Source organism: Culex pipiens, chromosome 2, assembly GCF_016801865.2.
Source record: "Culex pipiens pallens isolate TS chromosome 2, TS_CPP_V2, whole genome shotgun sequence".
NCBI lineage: Eukaryota > Metazoa > Arthropoda > Insecta > Diptera > Culicidae > Culex > Culex pipiens.
In genome coordinates this window covers 212,314,726-212,341,043 of record NC_068938.1, presented here as the reverse complement: position 1 = coordinate 212,341,043, position 26,318 = coordinate 212,314,726, and the positions used below count along the sequence as shown (strand labels likewise).

The 26,318-nt window shown below is 39.4% G+C and overlaps 1 protein-coding gene across 4 annotated transcripts in view; it reads right to left on the bottom strand.

The window, feature by feature from the left end:
• LOC120425965 (protein NEL-like) overlaps nt 1-26,318 on the bottom strand; it is a 168,035-nt gene that overhangs the window by 73,594 nt on the left and 68,123 nt on the right. For all 4 annotated transcript variants that reach the window (XM_039590613.2, XM_039590612.2, XM_039590614.2 and 1 more), the window contains exon 2: nt 6,410-6,532. In XM_039590613.2, the coding sequence (XP_039446547.1) occupies nt 6,410-6,532 (123 nt within the window). The remainder of the gene's footprint in view (nt 1-6,409; nt 6,533-26,318) is intronic.

Sequence of the window (26,318 nt, the reverse complement as noted above, 5' to 3'; positions counted from 1 at the left end):
GTATTTTTTTTTGTATTTTTTGTAATTTTTGTAATTTTTGTAATTTTTGTAATTTTTGTTATTTGTGTAATTTGTGTAATTTTTGTAATTTTTGTAATTTTTTTTAATTTTTGTAATTTGTGTAATTTTTGTAATTTTTGTAATTTTTGTAATTTTTGTAATTTTTGTAATTTTTGTAATTTTTGTAATTTTTGTAATTTTTGTAATTTTTGTAATTTTTGTAATTTTTGTAATTTTTGTAATTTTTGTAATTTTTGTAATTTTGTAATTTTTGTAATTTTTGTAATTTTTGTAATTTTTGTAATTTTTGTAATTTTTGTAATTTTTGTAATTTTTGTAATTTTTGTAATTTTTGTAATTTTTGTATTTTTTTGTAATTTTTGTAATTTTTGTAATTTTTGTAATTTTTGTAATTTTTGTAATTTTTGTAATTTTTGTAATTTTTGTAATTTTTGTAATTTTTGTAATTTTTGTAATTTTTGTAATTTTTGTAATTTTTGTAGTTTTTGTAATTTTTGTAATTTTTGTAATTTTTGTAATTTTTGTAATTTTTGTAATTTTTGTAATTTTTGTAATTTTTGTAATTTTTGTAATTTTTGTAATTTTTGTAATTTTTGTAATTTTTGTAATTTTTGTAATTTTTGTAATTTTTGTAATTTTTGTAATTTTTGTAATTTTTGTAATTTTTTGTAATTTTTGTAATTTTTGTAATTTTTGTAATTTTTGTAATTTTTGTAATTTTTGTAATTTTTGTAATTTTTGTAATTTTTGTAATTTTTTGTAATTTTTGTAATTTTTGTAATTTTTGTAATTTTTGTAATTTTTGTAATTTTTGTAATTTTTGTAATTTTTGTAATTTTTGTAATTTTTGTAATTTTTGGAATTTTTGGAATTTTTGGAATTTTTGGAATTTTTGTAATTTTTGTAATTTTTGTAATTTTTGTAATTTTTGTAATTTTTGTAATTTTTGTAATTTTTGTAATTTTTGTAATTTTTGTAATTTTTGTAATTTTTGTAATTTTTGTAATTTTTGTAATTTTTGTAATTTTTGTAATTTTTGTAATTTTTTGTAATTTTTGTAATTTTGTAATTTTTGTAATTTTGTAATTTTTGTAATTTTTGTAATTTTTGTAATTTTTGTAATTTTTGTAATTTTTGTAATTTTTGTAATTTTTGTAATTTTTGTAATTTTTGTAATTTTTGTAATTTTTGTAATTTTTGTGATTTTTGTGATTTTTGTAATTTTTGTAATTTTTGTAATTTTTGTAATTTTTGTGATTTTTGTAATTTTTGTAATTTTTGTAATTTTTGTAATTTTGTAATTTTGTAATTTTGTAATTTTGTAATTTTGTAATTTTGTAATTTTGTAATTTTTGTAATTTTTGTAATTTTTGTAATTTTTGTAATTTTTGTAATTTTTGTAATTTTTGTAATTTTTGTAATTTTTGTAATTTTTGTAATTTTTGTAATTTTTGTAATTTTTGTAATTTTTTTAATTTTTGTAATTTTTGTAATTTTAGTGATTTTTGTGATTTTTGTAATTTTTGTAATTTTTGTAATTTTTGTATTTTTTTTATTTTTTTAATTTTTGTAATTTTTGTAATTTTTGTAATTTTTGTAATTTTTGTAATTTTTGTAATTTTTGTAATTTTTGTATTTTTTTTATTTTTTTTAATTTTTGTAATTTTTGTAATTTTTGTAATTTTTGTTTTTTTTTTTTTGTCATTTGTTGTCATTTGTTGTCATTTGTTGTCAAATGTTGTCAACTGCTGTGTCAAAATATATCTCAACTGTTTTGTAGAGCAATTGTTCAAATGTACTTTTTGAACATAAGATGATTTGATGGTGCGTGAGTGTGCAAGTGCGGTGCCCGCGTTCCGACCGGCGTGCCGAATAAAATCGTGAAAAACCGTAGTTTTCCGGCACATCGCGGCGTGTTGTTTTCGTCGATCTACTCCGGAACCTGCCGCGAATCGGCGACCTATGAAGTCCGCGCCTGACGATCGCGAAATCGTCAAATTTTGGTGAAATTTTTGTTCGACCTCACGGTTAAGTTCGGGCCAAACGAAAAACAATAAAGTGCTCCCCGCGTGGCCAGTACACATCGTCGTCATCGTCATCGTCCGTCCACACACAATAGTGTGTAGTTGTGTCGTCGTCGTCATCGAAGATCTGTGTGCTGGGCTACCTACTTGGAAGAGTGGATGATAATTCGAAGAATGCACAGTGGGTCGGATCGAAGCAAAAGTGCGACAAAATAAAAGCGTCGAAAAGTTTTTTTTGGAAATTCTGGAAAAAATCTGAAGTTTAAAGTGAACTGATTTTTTTGCACCGCGGCGCACGCATAACCCCCTCCCCCCCTCCTCCATTACCGTTTTGGGCGTCTGTACTCCACGTTAGGGGCGGCCCAAAACAATTGGGGTTTCGACTCCTTCTACCCGTGAGCGGCTGTTCCCAGGTTAGGGGCGGCTCCTACAGAGGCGAGCAACCCCCCCCCCCCCCCCTCGAGCGTCTGTTCCCCAGGTTAGGGGCGGCTCAAGGAAATCGGTGTCCTGCTCCATCGTCGAGGTAAGCGTCTGTTCTCCAGGTTAGGGGCGGCTTACAGCAGATAGAGTTAGGACCCCCCCCCCCCCCTCGAGCGTCTGTTCCCCAGGTTAGGGGCGGCTCGGAACAGCGTCTGTTCCCCAGGTTAGGGGCGGCTGACTAACAGTCCCAGTGCCAGGGTGGGACTCTAAACAGTCCTGGTACGACGGTCCTCCGGCGAGACAGGGGGTTGGTGATGGCTACACGCACCCGCCGTAAAAACCAAGTGCAGAGAGCTCCAGATGCGAGCCGATCCAATCGCCGACCCGATTTTCGGGGATCCAGGGATTGGAAACTCGGGACGTGGAACTGCAGGTCTCTCAATTTCGATGGGAGCGACCGCATTCTTTCCAACGAATTGCGGGTCCGCGGCCTCGAAGTCGTGGCGCTGCAGGAGGTGTGCTGGAAGGGGAAGGACCACCGTGAGTACGGGGGTTATACTATGTACTGGAGCGGCGGCGATACACACGAGCTGGGGACAGCTTTTATCGTGCTGGGCGAAATGGCGAAGCGCGTGATTGGGTGGTGGCCAGTCAACGACAGAATGTGCCGGTTGAGAATCAAGGGCCGATTCTTCAATCTGAGCATTATCAACGTGCACAGCCCGCACATGGGAAGCGACGCCGATGACAAGGACGCTTTCTACGAGCTTCTTGACCGCGAGTACAGGAAGTGTCCAAAACACGATGCCAAGATTGTCATCGGCGATTTGAACGCTCAAGTTGGCCAGGAGGAGGAGTTTAGACCGGTTATTGGGAGGTTCAGCGCCCACCAGCAGACGAACGAGAACGGCCTACGACTCATCGATTTCGCTACCTCCCGAAACATGGCCATTCGTAGTACTTTCTTCCAGCACACCCCCCTATACAAGTACACCTGGAGATCACCTAATGACACGGAGACGCAAATCGACCATGTTCTCATCGATGGTCGGCACTTCTCGGACATAATCGACGTCAGAACCTACCGTGGCGCGGACATCGACTCGGACCACTACCTGGTGGTGGCAAAGCTGCGCCAACGCCTGTCCGAGGTCAACAAGATCCGGTACCGTCGCCCGCAGCGGTATAATCTGGAGCGACTCAAGGATCCGGAGGTCGCTACCCAGTACGCGCGGGAACTCGATGCTGCGTTGCCTGACGAGGGCGAGCTCGCCGAAGCCCCTCTGGAGGCCTGCTGGAGCCACATGGAAGCAGCCATCAACGCAGCGGCATCGAGCGCCATCGGGTACGTGGACCGAGTTCGACGGAACGGCTGGTTCGACGAGGAATGTCAGGCGATTTGGGACGAGAAGAAAGCAGCGCGGGACAAGTGGCTGCTGCACAACACCCGTGGGAACAAGGAGTCGTATAAACAGTTGCGAAGACAGCAAACCCATCTCTTTCGGGACAAGAAGCGCCGCCTGGAAGAGTTGGAGTGCCAGGACATGGAACAGCTGTATCGCTCCAACGAAACGCGTAAGTTCTACAAGAAACTTAGCCAATCCCGGACTGGCTTCATGCCGCGGGCCGAAATGTGCCGGGATAAGGACGGAGGCATCTTGACGGACGAGCGTGAGGTGATCGAAAGGTGGAAGCAGCACTTCGACGAGCACCTGAACGGCCCAGAGGCGGAGTACCAAGGCGACCGGGGAAACGACGTCAGCGGTATGGTGGACGGCGAGGACGAGCCAGCACCCACGATGAGGGAGGTTAAGGATGCCATCAAGAAGCTGAAGAACAACAAAGCAGCGGGTAAGGATGGTATCGGTGCTGAACTCATCAAGATGGGCCCGGACAAGCTGGCGGCCTGTCTACACCGGCTGATAGTCAAGGTCTGGGACACAGAACAGCTACCGGAGGAGTGGAAAGAGGGAGTAATATGCCCGATCTACAAGAAGGGGGACAAGTTGGAATGTGAGAACTATCGAGCCATCACTATTCTCAACGCGGCCTACAAAGTGCTGTCTCAGATCATCTTCTGTCGTCTGTCGGAGCGAGCAAAGGATTTCGTAGGGACGTACCAAGCCGGTTTCGTGGAGGGGAAATCGACGACGGACCAAATCTTTTTGCTGCGCCAAATCCTCCAAAAATGTCGCGAGTACCAGATCCCGACGCACCACCTGTTCATCGATTTCAAAGCCGCGTACGACTCGGTCGATCGCGAAGAGCTATGGAAGATCATGTACGAGAACGGCTTTCCCGGGAAGCTGATCAGACTGGTGAAATCGACGATGGACGGGGCACGGTGCAGCGTGAAGATTTCGGGAGCGATGTCCGACCCGATCGAATCGCGCAAGGGACTGCGACAAGGCGACGGTATCTCCGGCCTCTGTTTCAACATTGGGCTTGAAGGTGTTATGAGGCGGGCGGGCTTCAACATGCGGGGCACGATCATCAACCGGTCCAACCAGTTCATCTGCTACGCCGACGACATGGACATTGTCGGCAGAACGTTCGAGGATGTGGCCAGGCGGTACACCGAATTGAAGCGGGAAGCGGATAAGGTTGGATTGAAAGTGAATGTTGCGAAGACGAAGTATCTGCTGGCAGGAGGAACCGAGTCCCTTAGGACTCGCATAGGACCGAGCGTGACGATCGACGGCGACGAGTTCGAGGTTGTGGAGGAGTTTGTGTACCTCGGATCGTTGGTGACGTCGGACAACAACTGCAGCAGAGAAATTCGGAGGCGTATCATCACCGGTAGTCGTGCCTACTACGGACTCCACAAGACCTTACGGTCTGGTCACCTTTCCCGGCGTACAAAGTGTACCATGTACGAAACGCTGATAAGACCCGTCGTCCTCTACGGGCACGAGACGTGGACGATGCTCGAGGAGGACCTGCAAGCGCTTGAAGTTTTTGAACGGCGAGTGCTTAGGACGATCTTTGGCGGCGTGCGTGTGAACACTGTATGGAGGAGAAGGATGAACCACGAGCTGGCGCAACTCTACGGCAAGCCAAGTATTCGGAAGGTCGCCAAGGCTGGCCGAATCCGGTGGGCCGGACACGTCGCAAGAATGCCGGACGCGCTGGATGCGCGCCAACCGAACCAGACTATCAATCCGGTGAAGTTGGTGTTTAATTCGGAGCCGGTTGGAACGCGGCGGAGGGGGGCGCAACGTGCGAGGTGGTTAGACCAAGTGGAGGAAGATCTGAGAAGTGTGGGAGTTCCGAGTCGGAATTGGAGAGTAGCAGCCCAAGACCGAGTTCAGTGGCAGCGCATCTGGAGACAGCTCATGACCCGGAGGTTGTACGAGCAGTAAAAGTAAAGTAAGTAAGTACGATTTGTTGATCTGTAGTTCTAACGTTAAGTTTTATTTACAAAAATGTTCAGCTAGTCAGCTTTCAAACACTTTTCCCTGAAATTCCAATTCCATTTCCCATGTCCCAACAACCCATCAAAGTTGAGTTTCTCAGCAAAAAAAGAAAGCTCGCCTCGAGCATTTCATCAATCTTGATTTGTTTGGCCATTAGTGGCCGCTTATCCACTTATGTGTGGAGTCAAGACGACAGTGTCCCCGCGTGATGCAGAGATGTGTGGTGCAGGATATTTACATCGGTACTAATTGATGTATGCGTTCGTCATTAGGAGGTGGACCGGGGGGTGAGGACAACTAATTGACGAGTTTGTCTTGTTGTGGGGAGACATTTGGAGAGTGGAGAGTGATTAGCCCGACTTGGTCTGACTCGAATCCGCAAAGTTACGGGGAGTGTTTCGTGCGCTATAAATCTAGATTAAGTATAGAACCTGTCCAGGGTGGTTGCAACCGAACGTCATCGCGTGGCGTGACATAGCTATCGAATCGGGCAAGAGGAAGTTGTTGAGATAAAAAACTGATTCTAACCTGACAAATGATATACCCTTTGATGTTGATACTCGTCGGTGACTGTAACCCCTTGGTATTGGGATAAATTTGTGTGTAAACTTAGTGCGTCGAGCAGGTCGATGCCGGGGTCCAATGCGCCACCTGGAAAAAAAATGAGAGAAAAACCAATTAATACAAGTGCAAAAAAAAAAAAACAACCGACAATCTACCGAGTATTCAAGATAACAAGAGGACTTGATTTGCGAGTCTCGTAGTTGACTTGTCCTGACTTGCGGCATTTGACGCGCTGGCGCCACGCGCGTTGACATCGCGTGGCAAACTCCACGATCTCTACCGTTTTACACTGCGGTCTACAGGACAGGCCTGCTCGCCGAAGAGCGAGGTAGTGTTGTTGCCGTTGGCGTCGTCGACGCCACCTTCAAAGCACCCGCAAAGACATGTAATAAATTATTTTTACACATGTACTTTTGCCGCTTCTGTCTCGGATGTGTCTTCGAGCAAAAAAAAAAAAGAGAATCTTCCCGGCAAAGTCCCATCGGAGATCGGCCAAACGACGACGTCAACGATTGAAATAAATTAAAACGATTATTGTTTTTTGGAACACCGCGCGCCGCCGAATTTGGCGCCAACACATGACACGGTGGAGGACAGGTTGTTCGGAACGTTTTGTTCCAACTTTTTTTAAAAAAAAAAAGCAATTTCGAATAAAGTAAGAGCGAGGAGTTGGCGGCGCAGCCCATTGATCGGTGATTTATGGGTTCGGGATTTGCGGCAGTTTTGTGGAGTCCGGTCACGTCTCTAATGGCCAAATGAGGCGCAGATTATCGATTCCCGTAAGGCAGACAGGAGCAGGAGGAGATGGATCGGGATGAAAAGGGGACTTTAATTTGGATAGCTTCTGATTTGATGACCCGCTAGTTTTACGACTGGACGTGAGTGGAATGGGCTGGAAGAGTTGAACACTTGTTATATTTTGCAATAAATGGGATAAAAGAGGCATTTAATGGGAAACGGCGGCAATTTGAGTAGTTTTGATGTTATTAGTAATTTGAATTTAAGAAACCATATGATTTTTTTTATTGTCTTCACCTTTTCCAATATCACTATAAAGTAACATTTGAAAGGAATCCAATCATAATTTATTATTTTTGGAAGGTATTCGAAAGATCTTTTTTTTAGAAAAGATATTGAAGTTTAGCTTTATTTCGAATTACTAACACTTCAATCAAATTTATAAAACATCGATAATTTATTTAAAAGTGATTCCCTGAACCATCTTGTTGCAAATCGTTGGAAATTTTTCAAAGACTCATACTATTAATATCTATCAACCCTTGATACAATATAATAGAACTGCTTTTGATAAATTTGAAAAAATGCCTGCTGAGTAGGGTGACAAGGAAAAAATTGGAATATCTTAAGAGAAACCCCCTGGTTCGATTCTTCGAAATCGTTTGATGTATTATACGTTATAAAAAGGGCCATTTTTATCGTTGAAGTTTGTATGAAAAAAAAAAAACCGCAAAACTGTATGGGGAAAAGCAATAACTTCAAAATTCCACAAAGTTATAAACAAATTAAAGAAGACGTTTTTGTATGAAAAGATTTTTTTTTTCACAAACTTTAACGATCTATACACAGCAAAAAATCCGATGGTAAAATCGCATGCAAAAGCATGCACATCACCTTCGTCAAAATAAACACTTAATATTACACACTGCATGTAAAATTTTTGCAAACACAAAAAAAAGTTGCAACCGACGGGATTCAAACCCAGCACCAATGGTAAGGACTGGCGCCTTAGCCCGCTCGGCCATCAGACCGATGTAAAGCTGTAAGGATAAACGCATATATGAGCTTGACATTTCGGTCAAGTAGGTTTCTCATACTGATGGGCTACATATTTCAGTGTGTAAAATCACATAAAATTGTATAAAATAATGCAATATTTATTTTACACCCAGGCCTTCTACACGCAGCTGGATTACTACTTTTTTAGCTGTGTAGCTACCCTTAAACCTTAACCGATTTCGTTCAAAATTTTCACAGTTACTTATTTTTGCCTAAGGAATCGAATCAGGGGGTATCCTTGAGGTCGTTAAAACGGTAGAAAGGGAATAGAAGAAAACATAGTTTTAATTTAGAAATTTAAAAAGAAATCCTTGAATAAATTTCAATTTTTTATAATAAAGAATATCACAAAATCCTTTAGGAATGGTCCCCATTTGTTTCAAAATTGACCAATTATAGTTTTTTACATTTTCTGCATTTTTCTAATTGGTTTATTTTTTTTGCTATTCTGTCGTGAAAACTTCTTTCTCTTCCTGTCATTCTCGAACGACGAAACTACCTTTCTCTACTAAAAATAACAGAATGACAATTTAATTCCTTTCAAAACCAGTGCTGAAAAATTCTACTATTCAGTTGAACTTTTCAGCACTAATGTCAAAATGTTTTTTTTTTTTAATTTTTTTTTGTTTTGAACGGTGAATTTACTTAACACATGGATGTTTGACACAAAATTCCATTCAAAAGGCGTTTCTCGGAATTGCAAAAAAAGTTGTATATTTAAATTTACGATTCGTTCTGAGAACATCTTTTTTCGCAACTTGTTGCATAAACTACTATTTCAATTTAATTTTCTATTTTAGGAAAAAATATGCATTCTTATTTTATGGGTAAATCTTTTTTTGAAGAAGTATGCGTTCTTTAAACAACAAGCAGATCTTCAAAAAATAGCTACGTTTGCAAAAATATTTCGTAAATATGTGGATTTTCTATAGATTATACCAGAATTTCAAACGAAATATATTTTTCTTAAATTATTATTTTAATTATAAAGATTTATATGAGTTTTTGCTCTTTAGTAGTGTGCTACTAGCTTTTGCATGTTAAGTTTTGTATATGTTGTTTTTGTGTAAAATCTAAAGTAGCTTTGCGCTGTTCTGATTGAACATTGAGATTGTTTCAAAAACGTTTTTTTGTTATTTTTTTTTTGAATATGTTTGCAATACAATATTAAGAATCAAGCGTACCAAGATTTTCTATACACCTTAGCCATAATTGACAGCTCATATCACCTTTTTTGTGTGTTTTTGAATATCCCTGACTGGTTTCAAAAACACCGTAAAAGCAAAAAAAAGTTTTTTTTATTATTCTAGAATTATACAATTTTTCACTTAATGCCGTTGCAGGTGCTTTATAAAATTTGTAATTTTATAACAAAAATTGCAAGCAAAAAATTGTGATTTTTAAAAATAATTATTTAAATTAATAGCAAATCATTGAGAAAGGGCTTTTTTTCTATTTTAAAATTGTTTTTTTTTTTCATATTTTGTTCAAACTCAGAAATGATGTTAGTAAAAAAAACAATTCCAGATTCAAACAATGTTCATGCTTACTGCAAAACTTTATTTTCAGAAGGTTTTAATAGTTTTTAGACTCAATTAATTGATTCGTTGGTACGTTTTGAAACCAGATTATGTTGTTAAAGCGTTGTCAAACCATTAAAGTCCATGAAACTTAAAATTTACTTGTATCAATTTGCAACAAGAAATTGCACAATCCACGTCGATTCTCCGCTTATCAAACGTGACATTGTTGGCACAACAGGGCTGTCCCGGGCGGCATTGCCCACTAACCCAGTCCGTTCCAGAGACCTAGTGTCCACTCCGCAATATTGCAATATTTATTACCTGCCACGACGGCACCACTTGGCCACACACTGGCTGTCAGCGGCACGCAATTGCATAGGAGGAGGCTCCACCAGCAGCAGCAGCAGCAGGGGGTGGAATGCCACCCACGTCCACTCGGACATTTCCGCGGCGCTAGTGTGCGCGGCCAATTGTCACCAACAGCAGCAGCACACTATCTTGTATTTTAATTGAACCTGTCAGAGCCCGACAAGTTCGCGATGTGGCGCCGCCACTGGGTTAAAATTTCTTTTTTATGACGAAAATAGGTTAGGATATGCAGTGATCTCTATTTTTGTACCAAATCTAATCAATTTTAATTTTCCGCTTTGATTAATCACCAACAATTGTAACCGCATGTCCCCCAGACTCAGTCATGAGAGAGAGCGGAGAACCTGCCCCACGATAATTAAAAGCATCGTCGCACTTGTTAAGCAAGATTTAATCCAACACGTCCACCAATTTATCATTCTTGCACTTTTCCGCCCGGCTAGAGCAGCAAGTCATCTCAACAGTCCGTACGACAACGACTTCATCTCGAAAGAGAGAAGGAGATTCCCTGGTTCTTGGTGTGCTGCACTGAGTATAATTAAATTTTGATTTATTTCTCACAGCTTATTTAGTATCATTAGCATCTTGATTACCAGATGCCGAGCGGGCACTTCTTGGATGAGGTAATCCCTGGGATCACCCCTCGCCGGACCATTGAACACGTTCAAGATAAATGCAAAGGATTTAATCAAAGTCAAGTATCAGCACTTTATCATAGCGCCATACTAGGCAGGTGCTAATTGGATTTGGGTCATCTAATCGCCGCATCAATAATTCAAAATTCAAAAAATATTTATTACCCCCAATTATCAACCATCATCGGACGGCCGGATCAAAGCGGAGTCCATTAAAGTGACGTCGTGGCACACGCGCCACAGAACAACTCCAACCAAGTGGAAGAAGATAAACATTTAAATAGCCGTCAAAGTCGAGACCCGACACAGCCGGAAAGTGCTAAGCCAGCAGATTTACTTCTGCGTTGAGCTCTTCCGCTTCATTCCTCGTTCCGCTGCTGCTGCTGATTGATTGAGTTGTTTATTTGTCTAAATCAGTCAAAGCCGTGAGAAATCTGGCGGCTGTCGAGTGACGACGACGTGACAGGACGAATGTGACTGTTGGAGCGGGATTGTTTACTGTGTCAACAGAATCGGTACAACGGACAGTAAGAGATAACCAGCAGGAAGAGCAACGGGGGATGGCGGTATGGAATTGTGTCACTTTTGAAGTGGGAGAATGCTTTTGAGAAGTATGAGAGGATGACTGAGTTGAGAATGGTAGGTAAGAGGTAGAAGTTAAGCAAAACACTTCAAAGAATAATACAGTATGTAAAAAAAGTATTTACACCCCTTGGGCACTATGCACATTTTGTGATGAAACATGTAACAATTTAAAGTTTGACAGAAACCTAGTACTACGTTTTGTTCAGAAACTCATGCCGAACATTTTGCTACAAAAAGCTCATGAAAAGATGTTTTCTATAAAAAGTTATATAACAAATACTATTACAAAAATAAAAAAGGTGCAAAAAAAGTTTGTACACCTTTCGAAAAATTAACATAAATAATGTTATTTGTTGACAAATCACCATAAATCCAGTCTCCCAACTCCAAATAGGCATCCTTGACTGATTAAAAAAATAATTTGGATTGAATATAAAGTTTACTAACTACTTAGTATAAAAGTTTATATAACTCTGGAAATTCTATATAAAACTTATCTAAACTTAATTTTGCAAACTTTCAATTTAACTAAATGTCAATATATTACCATAAAATTGCTATTTAAACATTCTGGAGTGGGTATAACACCGTTTTGGGGGTCTTTGTATCGCTAGAATAGATTTTTCGTTGGAATTTCGTACCAACCCGGAATTACGTCGTCGGAAAATCCGCCGGCATCCGAACCGGTCCACGATTCACAAGTCAACCTATGTGGCATCGGAAAGGGCATAAAATTTCCGATCTTTTGATACCCATACATCTAGGTTTTCTTTAAAACCCACGTTTTTAAATACCTGGGCAAAAAGTAAGTTTGATCCACGAGAACAAAAATTACGAAATTCCATACATTTTTGGCAGGTTGCTCAAACGAAACCATAACAACGTTTTTACCTAGGTATTTAAAAACGTGGGTTTTATAGAAAACCTGGATGTATGGGTATCAAAAGATCGGAAATTTTATGCCCTTTCCGATGCCACATAGGTTGACTTGTGAATCGTGGACCGGTTCGGATGCCGGCGGATTTTCCGACGACGTAATTCCGGGTTGGTACGAAATTCCAACGAAAAATCTATTCTAGCGATACAAAGACCCCCAAAACGGTGTTATACCCACTCCAGAATGTTTAAATAGCAATTTTATGGTAATATATTGACATTTAGTTAAATTGAAAGTTTGCAAAATTCAGTTTAGATAAGTTTTATATGGGTAATTCTCTGCCAACTCACACAGCAGTTGCCCCGACCCCTCTTCGATTTGCGTGAAACTTTGTCCTAAGGGGTAACTTTTGTCCCTGATCACGAATCCGAGGTCCGTTTTTTGATATCTCGTGACGGAGGGGCGGTACGACCCCTTCCATTTTTGCACATGCGAAAAAAGAGGTGTTTTTCAATAATTTGCAGCCTGAAACGGTGATGAGATAGAAATTTGGTGTCAAAGGGACTTTTATGTAAAATTAGACGCCCGATTTGATGGCGTACTCAGAATTCCGAAAAAACGTATTTTTCATCGAAAAAAACACTAAAAAAGTTTTAAAAATTCTCCCATTTTCCGTTACTCGACTGTAAAAAATTTTGGAACATGTCATTTTATGGGAAATTTAATGTACTTTTCGAATCTACATTGACCCAGAAGGGTCATTTTTTTCATTTAGAACAAAATTTTTCATTTTAAAATTTCGTGTTTTTTCTAACTTTGCAGGGTTATTTTTTTAGAGTGTAACAATGTTCTACAAAGTTGTAGAGCAGACAATTACAAAAAATTTGATATATAAACATAAGGGGTTTGCTTATAAACATAAAAATTTATCACGATTTTACGAAAAAAAGTTTTAAAAAAGTTGGTCGTCATCGATCATGGCCGTTCATGGTCACCCGCGACAGACACGGACGACGAAACAAAGAGAAACGCAAAAAGTAACTTTTTCAAAACTTTTTTTTCGTAAAATCGCGATAACTTGTGATGTTTATAAGCAAACCCCTTATGTCTATATATCAAATTTTTTTTAATTGTCTGCTCTACAACTTTGTAGAACATTGTTACACTCTAAAAAATAACCCTGCAAAGTTAGAAAAAACACGAAATTTTAAAATGAAAAATTTTGTTCTAAATGAAAAAATGACCCTTCTGGGACAATGTAGATTCGAAAAGTACATTAAATTTCCCATAAAATGACATGTTCCAAAATTTTTTACAGTCGAGTAACGGAAAATGGGAGAATTTTTAAAACTTTTTTAGTGTTTTTTTCGATGAAAAATACGTTTTTTTCGGAATTCTGAGTACGCCATCAAATCGGGCGTCTAATTTTACATAAAAGTCCCTTTGACACCAAATTTCTATCTCATCACCGTTTCAGGCTGCAAATTATTGAAAAACACCTCTTTTTTCGCATGTTCAAAAATGGAAGGGGTCGTACCGCCCCTCCGTCACGAGATATCAAAAAACGGACCTCGGATTCGTGATCAGGGACAAAAGTTACCCCTTAGGACAAAGTTTCACGCAAATCGAAGAGGGGTCGGGGCAACTTTTCCCGATTTCGTGTGAGTTGGTAGAGAATTACCCACTAAGTAGTTAGTAAACTTTATATTCAATCCAAATTATTTTTTTAATCAGTCAAGGATGCCTATTTGGAGTTGGGAGACTGGATTTATGGTGATTTGTCAACAAATAACATTATTTATGTTAATTTTTCGAAAGGTGTACAAACTTTTTTTGCACCTTTTTTATTTTTGTAACAGTATTTGTTATAAAACTTTTTATGGAAATCATCTTTTCATGAGCTTTTTATAGCAAAATGTTCGGCATGAGTTTCTGAACAAAACGTAGTACTAGGTTTCTGTCAAACTTTAAATTGTTACATGTTTCATCACAAAATGTGCATAGTGCCCAAGGGGTGTAAATACTTTTTTTACATACTGTATATTGAAACAGACTTTTAGAATTTAGGTCAAGTATAGACTACTCTACATAGGGTAGAAATAAATGGTTCAAGTGAAGAAAGTATTATCAAGATACTTAAGATCAAATAAACTGTCCATAAATGCATAGCTGATCATGACAATGCATGACAGAGTGGCAATCTGGTCGGAACAACATTTTGTATGAAGAGTGTCATCATTGCACGGAGTTTTTTCTACGGTTTACGTTGAATATATCAAAAATTGGGAGTATTATCCAGTTCAAAACAGTTTATGCTGAACTGTATCTAGTTTCAACATGTTCAAAATCGAGTTCAATCTCTGGGATCATCATGGTGATAAAATTTATTGCACCAATACTTATCACGACTTGTTTTTTCATTCACCAACGATGAATCATTCAAAATTTCAACGTGAGATGTGCATGTTATTTCACGATTTTTTTCATCGTCGACACGTGTCAGCCAATTTTGGTTACATTCCGAAACAGCGATCAATAAAGTCATAAATTTCAAAATTCATCGTTTATTGAAACAAAAGCCAGGCTCAAAGACCATGCAAAATATGTGGTTTCTCAGAGCTTGGCCGCGAATCCTTCAAACCTCATTGATCACTCGAACCATTTTTATTGCTCTACCAATCGATTCTCCAAACCTCCAAACCAAAGCAGCATAACTTTACGATGTTTATGTTTCTTGTGAATATAACCTGGTGAGGGACGTGTGTAGGCGTTACGGAACTTGTTCTTTGTACAATCCAATTTCAAGCGCCCCCTTCAAACGTGAAATCTGTAACAAATAACTCAGACGTGGGGGTCAGCAGAAATTCAATATTGACCGGTTAACGATCTCCGTTAGGTGGTCCATATTTCACGCCGCCGCGGCAGCTGCCACCAGGTGTCGTAAAACAATCGATTTAACGGCCCTCCCCAAAAGTGTGATTCCCTTGCGGTCACGACTGTGGCCACTTTTAAACCGATAGTTATGACAAGTTTATCATCGGTCGTCGTTGACGCCAACGCCAGAACGGTTTTCCAACCGTTCGGAATAGCGATCTGGCGAGCCACTTTTGTCAACGGTCTAGGAAAACTTCGTTTTCACAGATCGTAAATCTGGATCGGCTGTCAGCGTGGTGACAGGTCCATCATGCTGGACACGATGCCGGTTCGACCGTGGGCGTTTCGAGTGCAATGGAAATGCCACATGATGAATGGTTGCCGATCTGGACCGGGATCTAATGGAAGTTCCAGGACGGCTGGAGATCCGACTAAGCGAAGACGTGGTATTACCAAGGTGGCACCACCTGTCACTATAATTCAACGGTTTTTATCACCTTTCCTTATTTATAATACAATTCTGTTTACACTTCAATAAGATAACGACTTGGAGTGCAAACAACCTCATTCTTCCAGGATCTTCCCTCAATTCCCCTTCTCCAAAGAGCTGAAGGTGTTCCCTGTTCCAAACCCACCCAACCTAAGCAAGGAATGAGTAGAAAACTAAAAGAAATTGTAATGTCTATAATGAGAAAACAGTCTAGACGAACTAAAGCGCAATTTTATTCCATCACCGACTCCCATTCCCCTCTCGTCAAAATTGACCCCCACAACCAACAGTACACGCATTCGCGATCAACCCCGTATGATAAGGCGTAGAAAAGCTCTGGAAAAATTGCCATTCTTGGCAAAGCCCATTCAATCCACCCCCACCCAGGTCGTAACTCGTCCCTTTCGCACACGTTGCGGGGTTGGGTTTGGGGTTGCTCGCTCACGTAAGCGTGGGTGAATGAAAACAACATTATAAATTATTGGAAAGGAAAATTCCGGTGCGATGGAGCACTTTTCCTTGGAATTGCACGGGGTTGGTTTGGGGTTGGGTGACCCTTGGCTTATCATGGTTTTTGAATCTTGAATCTTGAATCTTGAATCTTGAATCTTGAATCTTGAATCTTGAATCTTGAATCTTGAATCTTGAATCTTGAATCTTGAATCTTGAATCTTGAATCTTGAATCTTGAATCTTGAATCTTGAATCTTAAATCTTAAACCTTGAATCTTGAATCTTGAATCTTGAATCTTGAATCTTGAATCTTGAATCTTGAATCTTGAATCTTGAATCTTGAATCTTGAATCTTGAATCTTGAATCTTGAATCTTGAATCTTGAATCTTGAATCTTGAATCTTGAATCTTGAATCTTGAATCTTGAATCTTGAATCTTGAATCTTGAATCTTGAATCTTGAATCTTGAATCTTGAATCTTGAATCTTGAATCTTGAATCTTGAATCTTGAATCTTGAATCTTGAATCTTGAATCTTGAATCTTGAATCTTGAATCTTGAATCTTGAATCTTGAATCTTGAATCTTGAATCTTGAATCTTGAATCTTGAATCTTGAATCTTGAATCTTGAATCTTGAATCTTGAATCTTGAATCTTGAATCTTGAATCTTGAATCTTGAATCTTGAATCTTGAATCTTGAATCTTGAATCTTGAATCTTGAATCTTGAATCTTGAATCTTGAATCTTGAATCTTGAATCTTGAATCTTGAATCTTGAATCTTGAATCTTGAATCTTGAATCTTGAATCTTGAATCTTGAATCTTGAATCTTGAATCTTGAATCTTGAATCTTGAATCTTGAATCTTGAATCTTGAATCTTGAATCTTGAATCTTGAATCTTGAATCTTGAATCTTGAATCTTGAATCTTGAATCTTGAATCTTGAATCTTGAATCTTGAATCTTGAATCTTAAATCTTAAACCTTGAATCTTGAATCTTGAATCTTGAATCTTGAATCTTGAATCTTGAATCTTGAATCTTGAATCTTGAATCTTGAATCTTGAATCTTGAATCTTGAATCTTGAATCTTGAATCTTGAATCTTGAATCTTGAATCTTGAATCTTGAATCTTGAATCTTGACTCTTGAATCTTGAATCTTGAATCTTGAATCTTGAATCTTGAATCTTGAATCTTGAATCTTGAATCTTGAATCTTGAATCTTGAATCTTGAATCTTGAATCTTGAATCTTGAATCTTGAATCTTGAATCTTGAATCTTGAATCTTGAATCTTGAATCTTGAATCTTGAATCTTGAATCTTGAATCTTGAATCTTGAATCTTGAATCTTGAAACTTGAAATTTGAAATTTGAAGTCCTAAGTTTTCAGTATTCAGCTTTCAGTTTGTCTGTTGTCTGTTGCCTGTTGTCTGTTGTCTGTTGTCTGTTGTCTGTTGTCTGTTGTCTGTTGTCTGTTGTCTGTTGTCTGTTGTCTGTTGTCTGTTGTCTGTTGTCTGTTGTCTGTTGTCTGTTGTCTGTTGTCTGTTGTCTGTTGTCTGTTGTCTGTTGTCTGTTGTCTGTTGTCTGTTGTCTGTTGTCTGTTGTCTGTTGTCTGTTGTCTGTTGTCTGTTGTCTGTTGTCTGTTGTCTGTTGTCTGTTGTCTGTTGTCTATTATCTGTTATCTGTTGTCTGTCTCATGTTTTCTGTCCTTTGTTTTCTGTTCTTTGTGTTCTATCTTGTGTCTTCTGTCCTTTATGTTTTGTCCATCGTCTTCTGTCTTCATTCGGTCTTCTTAAATTTCTTAGGTCCGTGAGTAAGGACAGCTGACGCCAAGGGATGCCCACCTCACGGGTCAACGAATGTCCTTCTGTCGTTACACTTTGCGCGCGACACAGATTACATAAACGTCGCGTGCTGGAGCTCGTTTTTTCGTGAACGTGTGTGTGTGTGCTGGACAGAAAATTTCACCCCCCGGTAATAACAGCGATTAGAGGTGCTCCCCCCTTTTCGAGGGTGACAAAATGCTACTTTTCGGACGTGAAAAGCGTGAAAGGTACCACTTTAATCCGCTTTTCGTATGGAAATTGGTCGATTCTTTTGTGCGGATGTGTGATGTAACTATTGTTGTAAGTTTTAATAATCTATTAGCGTGGAATGGGGCTACCCAGTGCAGTGGAACACCACCGGGCTTCAGGTGAACAGAAGCGTTAACCGCAAAACAAACAACCGCTTGGAAGACAAGCTGGAGATTCCGCTCCGTAGGAGCAATCATCGCTGGATCGTCATTTAGCCGCCAGGCATCAGAAGGTCCGCTGCTGTTGAACGAAGTGTGAAACGATGCATAATGCAGAACCACTGAATTACGGCGAGGGGTCTGCTGCAGCATTTATCAGCCAGTTGAGTATGCTCAAATTTCACACACCATTAGCGATGGATACGGTTTTGTATTGTCGTTCTTGTTCGCCGACTTGCTTCTCGCTTTTCGGCTCACCGTATTCCTTTCATCAAAAAAAGAGCATGAGGTGAGGTGTATAAATTACTTGTTTACTTGGCAAATATTTGCGCGCACGGAACACCGGGATGATGACGCCTGAACGACTCTCTTCGCCGGCAAGGTTCGAAAACGACAATTTCTGCCTTTATTCTTCCCGTGCTGCAGTGCATGTCCACGTGATGCCGCTCAACGAGGGCCTCTTTTCAGACCGCCTTTGTCCAGCGGCACAAAACCACAAAAACCGCCCTCGAGACTCGTGTCCTTTTCGGGTCCAAATCCGCAAGAATCAATAAGCAAAACGGTTTATGGCTCATTCACACTTTTTCGCGCGACTTCAATTGAGGTGAGGTTATGTTCAGGCCTACCTGCACCAGACGCGCGTGGGCCATCTGTCGCAGCCAAAAACTGGGGCAATTTTGTGCTGTGCAGATGAAACCGACGGAATATGCAAATGAAGTTGTGTGTTCAAACATGACAGTCGTCGAGACCGCAAGAACCGACCGCAGTTTTGGAAAATGATGTTTCGCGTAGAAAGTGCTGGAGGCTGATGCTTTTGTAACAACATGTGTTTCAGTCAGTTTGGGTTGATGAAACAAACGATTGATTGGGATTGGTGAATGGAGAGCTTTTGAATGGTTTTGAGGTGATATACTGATGCTAAAGAGATATTGTTTTCAATTTGGGTCATTCGACACAGTGAAAAAAGTGGAGTTAGGTCATTAGGTCATTCGATTTATAGGAGTCGTCTCTCTGGAGTTTATACAGACAAAAATGTACCAGGTCAAGCCAGCTTTGGTGAAGTCGCTGATCATTGGACTCATAATCAAAAGATCATCCGTTTGAATCCCGAGTGGTGTAAATAGAGGTCCCAAACCCAATCATTCTAGTCAAGCATTAGAACGCCTAGGACCTAGTTTTTTGCAACGGCTCCAATCTGTTTTCCCAAAATATGTTCTAACCCTGTTTAGGAATTTCAGTTCATCGACATCACGTGATGTCCGAAGAAGCAAACAAACAAATTGCGAAACAAAAAACGCAAATTCCATCGGCAATCCATCACTGCATCCGCACATTCTCCAGCATTCAGCCAACTGCCGACGGTCAAACCGTCCTCAATCGAAAACATCAAAATTGATTTTAATTCAATTAAGACCTCCTCTGCTGCTCTCCAGCCGTCATCGGATGACATTGATTTTTTGCAGCCATGCCACCGCCTTCGCGTCCCTGACCGTGCACTTGAAAGTGGCCGCCGTGGTTCTGCCGTTGTTTTCGCCGAAAAAGGTCAAGGATCAGCGCGCGCCAGAACCAATCAATTGATGATGGCTGAAGAAATGCATTCCAGAACGGCTCTCCCGACTAAACAAGTCTAAATTGGCACGCTCAATTGTCATTTCTCAGAAGGATCGGATCGGCGGCGCCGCCCTAAGGTGGTCCGCGAGTTCCAATTTCCGCAGTCGCGAAATGCAGCTCGCAGAGTTGATCCAATTTTGAGGTGGGACACGGTGAGGGGAGGAACTCGGCGACGCAGGAATGTTGATAATTCAATCGAGACCTTTCCGGAGTTCTCCGGAGCTGCGCTCCGAGGAGGTCCGGGCGTTAAAGAGGGTCTCCGCGGTTTGTTTAACTTTTTTTGTGTGCATCGAACTCGAACTTTTGCAATTCTTGCAGTTTTCCGTTTGATTTATGGAGCGATCGGGATGTTGAGCATTCCGGTGTGTGGACCTTTCTCGCGGGTTTTGTTCCGTGGATTTCGGGGGTAGCCTTGAAGACCGAAATTTTGTTTCGCCTGATTGCGATATCCAACCTGATGTTTTATCTTGTTGCTGCAAATCGTTGTCGTCGTCGACAATTGAATGCATCGCCTTGTGTACTTCGTAACAGAGCGAATTCTGGCTAATTTTAGCCGGTTCTGAATTAGCGCCTGTTTTTTAGACATTTTATTTGGATTTGGCATCGCGTGATTACGAAATTAAATCAACATGATGCTTGTTGAGAGCGTGGAGTGCAATTTTCTCTGGTGGTACAGTGGAACTTTTTTTTTATATTTTTTTATATATAACATTTATTTGAAAAAGAAAGTAACATAAATTTGTGACAAAACGTGGTAAAATTTTGCTTTTATGTGTGTGTTTTTTTTGCAACGTGCAACATATTTTAGAACTTGAATGCCATTTCAATTGACTTTTTTTTGTTTAGTATTTAAAACAATGTTCGACCTCACTAGGTTTTCAACAAAATTTTCCCAAGATTTTGTTTAAAAAAGTTAAAAAATTGAAATTACAGACCACGTTTTCAACATTTGCATGAAAAAGTGTTTTAAAATGCATTACACATCTGACCGGTTGTTTTGCAATCATAAGTTTACAAAATTTCGAAGTAATGGCAAAAAAATTATTTCTGCGAGAAAAAATAGTTTTTGCGTTGATGTACATTGCAATTCCACAAAAGTTTGAAATATTTTTAAACGAGCCCAAACATACTAAATGCCACAGGATTGTTTTCAGTTGATAAGACTTCTATTTCCATTGAAATTTTTAGGTTTGAAAAACATATTTTTTGCCCCCTGATTTATTGGACCAATTTTGAAGAGGGTGACATAAACTTTGAAAAATATTTGCAACGGCCCAATTTAAAACGATAATATTTATTTTTAAAAAATACACAAAAAGTCAAAATTATTCTTAAAATAAACAACATTTTATTGCTAAATAAAAAATCAAAAACAAAATGTTTTCAATTATTTTTTCTTATGAAGTCAACTGTTAACGTAAAAGATCAACTGCTATCTTATTTTCTAAGTTTAGGCACTGCATTTTTGTAAATAAAATATTTATGAGCAGCCTTACGGGTCAATGTTTTTCTGATGTAATTTAAACAAAAAAAAAATATTGGATAAATTGTTAGTTAACACTTTTGTAGAGCGTCCAGTTTCCCATCCCGGGAAAAAATTTCCCGGGAATTCCCGAAATTGAAGCGGAAGCATAGATTTTCGTAACTTTTTGGTTCCAATTTTTAAAAATTTATTTAAAAAATAATGAGAGAACCTAATTTAATTTTATTTATTTTAATCTACTATGCATAACTAATAAGAAAAAATCAGGTTTATTTAAGGTGTATTTCAGATAATATTGATTGTTAAACCTGGTAACAATAAAAGGATTTCATTCTGTTTTTATATTATTTTTTTTAACTGGCAAGATCATTAGGGGAGAGTGGGGAGACTTGATCCCCGGGGAGACTTGATCCCAAGCCTGTATCTCGTCAGCATGTGGGTAAAACAATTAGCTTTGTTCTAGAAAGTTGTGCCAAATTGATTAAAACTCATTGTAGAAAACAAAGAAAAAAAAATTAAAAAATGTTTAGATTGAGTTACACACATTTTTCGAAGAAGTGCTGCAAAAAACTTCCAAGAGATCTTTTTTCTTTGTTTTCATAAGTATAGAAAACACTCAAAAATTATTCAAAAAAATATTTTTTATACATGAATTGTTTGATAAACATATCAACTCCAAAACCCTTACGCATTTGACGTTAAATTTATCGTCATACTATTTTTACAATCAATTGTTTAAAAAAGTGCGTTTAGGGAGACTTGATCCCTGCATTTTTACAGTCACTGGAATCAGCCTCAAGATTAAATAATTTGGCTGGGTTTTCGTACATAGTTTCCTTCAGTATAGTTGTACATAACTAACTGCAGTTTGAACCATTTTTCAAAAGTTTTGTAAACAAAAATTACCAGCTTTTGTAAACATGCTCAATTTTGGTCTAAAAAAGAAAATTTTAAGTTTTTAAATATTTTACATGCTAAACTTGTTATATTTTGAACACAAACGTACAGGTTTAATGTGAAACTGCTGTATCTTATAGAAAATTTAAAGTTTGGATGAATAAGAAACATTTTGCTTAAGATTTCTTCAAAATGTTGAAAGGGGGATCAAATTACCCCCAACATTTTGAAAATTCAGGTTTAAAATATTTTTTAAAAATGCTTGGCATTTTTCTAAGAGTTTATCTGATGAAATACCCTTATCAGCCAAACATAGTTGAATGTTTAATCTTTCAATTCATGCAAAAAGATCATAGCTTTGTGAGAAATTGACAGAGTTATGTGCGATACAAAAAAAGGGGATCAAGTCTCCCCACTCTCCCCTATTTTGTAAAACATGTACTGGTGTAGGTCACACAAGGTCCATGCACTATTGTTGGAAAAAAGTGTTTTACAATAGTATTTGAAAAATAGTGGCGTTGGAAATTGTTTTTTTTTTATTTGGTAGGAGTTGAAAGACAGAATATAAAATTAGAAAATTTCAATATTTTTATAAAATTGTATGTTTTTTAACTGCAGTCAAGTCGTCAAAACATTAAAGTTGCTGTTCTATAAAATTTAAAAATAAAATTGCAAAATATCATTTAGAAGCATGATAAGATCAATTTTCGATAAATTTAAAAATTCCCGGGAATTCCCGGGATTTCCCGGGAAATTTGTTAAAAATTTCCCGTTTCCCGGGAATTGTGTAACCCCGGGAAATTGGACGCTCTACACTTTTGATTAGGTCAAGGAATCCACATTAGGTGATTTAGGAAATTACACAGGATCCAAACTAAATTCAAAAAGGTACTCCAACTTTTAGGAAATCTTTGTTATTTGATAAACTATTGTTTACATGAATTATGGCATTTTCAAGAAATAAAAGTGTAATTAAACTTCATTAAAAAGTTGATAAACATCAACAAAAATGTCTCAACTAATTTTAAGCAAATAAATAATAAAATAACGATCTTTTGTAAAAATAAAATAAATCATTGAACCCAGTACTCGAAACCATTTTTTCTGCAAGTGTTCGAAAATTGTATAAATGAGTGATAATCTTATTGAAGAATGGTGTTCTTCATCATTCTTCAATAAGATTATCTACTGAAAAAAAAATATAATGTTTCCGCTTGAGTTGAGTCCACGCAGTTTTTTTTTTTGTAAATTTGTGTAGTTCAGTGTTATCAGATTAATTTTCAAAGTATAAAAAAAAACATTTTCAGAAAAGAGCCGTAGCCATAGACCACAAACCGGAAGCATTCTGAAATGCACTTCAGAAAACCAGTTGAGACAAACCCCTAAACATAAAAAAACATAAAATAGGGATTTGACTGTACTACCAACACGCAGCCGTACGGGCCGTCTCGTCGTGATCATCACCCAGACGCGACAACAGCCGGTCGGTAGCATAACAGTGGTTGTCACGACACCACGCACGACTTCGTCACGGTCTGTCCCACTCGTCTCTCAATTAACAGGGTTCATTCATCGCGGTTCAAGCGCGTAGTCTGGGCAGTGATGCCATTTCACCGGAGCCGAGACACTTCCGACGCTCTTCAACGCATTTTTCATGAAGGATCTTGAAGGAAGCGAGCATACCTGTCACAAGGTGTCCGACCACTTGACATCGAGAGTGATTGAGTGGTGAAATTTAGCTACGCGCGGAAACCTGCCAGCTCTCTCGACGGTTGCACTTTTCAAGAATGTTGAGGAGTCCCCGCTGACAGCGGGCGTGACAAGTTCGGAACAGTTGTTCAGCGTGCGTCACCTAATCCGGCGGCGCTGACAGCGTCCCTTTTTTAGAAAATTGATTTTTTTTTTTGTTGGTGATCAGCTCAATGTAAACAAATCGATTCACTGCCCGTTGATGGCGTCCACCACTTCAAGCGCGTCGTAAAATCTTTTGTAAGTCCAATTAGTGTTAAGCCGAGCGACGACGACGAGATCAATGAATCCGTCATAAATTCGGTGACTTATGGGGCGGTTAAAATTTCCACAAGAAAGAAGTCACGCATGGAAATAAAGCAATTTGTATGGATCAAGTCGCGTTGCGCGCGCGGTCATCCGAGGTTCATCGGTGGCGTGGGCACGAGACGCGGTTATCGACGCGCGATATCGATTAGCAGCTCATTGTCGCGCGGGTTGGGGTCTCTTCAAGACGAGACCTTCCAGAGCTGCCATGGATCGCGGACTGTGAGACGCGCTTAGAACCACCACAGCGGCGCAACTTTTTATCAGCGGTTCTCATCGTTTCGGTCCTATTGTTGACCGCCCCGGCTCCGATAATTCCAATATTTATCGGAATGTTATGCTAATCTCTTCCCTCCCGAGGCAGATCTGAAGAGGTGTTTATTTTTGCCCTCGGCAGCAAGAAGTTGGCGAAAAAGAAGCTGACGGATATGCTAATGAGTTCCCCCGCGCTGTTGTTGAGGTAGTGTTTTGTGGTGAGTCGTTAAATCGTCGCTGGAAGCTGCCAACTGGTTGGCAAACGGGTTCTCCGAGGCGGGGACGGGAATCGATACCGCGCGATGCTTTGCCGCGTTTACACAGGTATTGGCCAGTTTCGTTTAATTTCGTTTCACACCATGTTGAACCATATTTCGTGATTCTTTTTTTTAACACGAAAGATTCGCGTGATTTCGTAAGACCCAAAATTTGGGGTTGACTTTCCATTAAAATCACATTTGTCATAATTCCAACAGATTTGGGTAGCGATCGCAGATGTCGGCATTCATTGGTAGATTTTGATCAAACTAGAGATCGGATCCTAGTTAGCAAATCGTCATCTTCGTGCTATCCTACTCCTACTATAGAGCATTTCTTGTATAAGAAGCGGAAGAAAAAAATATTTGCTCAAACCTCACTCCACCAAATTCAAGCAATCTTAAATCACGACTAAATGCTAACAAAATATATCCCATTCCGACCAACGAAGAAAGTCCATTTAGCTGCCATCCCCGAATAATTTACGACTGCTCCTTTAGAAGTGCTCCCCTCAGTCCAAAGAGAGTCCCGTAACTTCAACCGCAGATCCTTTCGGGAAAGCAGCTTCCCTTCACCCGTAAAGTGTCCGGAAACCCGGAAAAAACTTTTTCCCTTCGCACCCGCATCACGGCTCCGGTCAACCACTTGAGACAGTTGGTTGGTTTTGCTGATTTTGTCACACGGCCAAATCTTCAAATTGTCGGAAGGGACGCGACTGCTTCTTGAACGTGTGCGTTGCGACGACAGGTTACGCACCGCGCGTCTTTTTCAGCTCCTCAAAGTTCTTCTAAATGCGAGGGGAGTGAAATTGAAAGTGATATCCCGGCGTAGAAGCGCTATTGTCCTTTCTCACGCTTGGTGTGGATTCAATTAGCGAGCGATTCCGGATCCCTTTTTGTGTCCCCCTGCCGGGTTGAGTGGGACACTTGAACTTTCCCTTTCTTCCGCAGATCCAGAGAAGTGGGAGTCACTTGAAGGTTGAAGAGTTTGACTGCAACTGGAGAACTGAGGGAATCGAAGCAGGAATGTGGGATCGAATTGCTTGGTCCGATGGTATCCGCGAGTTTATTGGTCCATAAAGTCGGGCCGATGCGATGGATCGTTAAGATAGCGCGGTCGTACGACTTCTTCAGTGATTCAGACCCGAAAAAAAAACGTTGTGTCAATATAACCCAACAATCGTGTATCTAAGCACGTGATGGTTCCGGATTAGGATTTTATGGTCCGAGGTCCAAAACGTTACACCTGTCCGAGTCACACGCCACGATTTCAAGTGTTCAGGGTGTTCGAGGATGAGATCACCACAAAAGACACAAACTATCGCAGACAAGACACAGTCTCGGGATCATTTGTCATAAACTAATTTATGACCAATCATATACGTCGCGAAGACTGGAGAAATGAGACAGATTTGTTTAATACCTTGACGGCAAGGTCTGGTTGAGACGCAGAGACACACACACGATTGCTTCAAGGGTCAT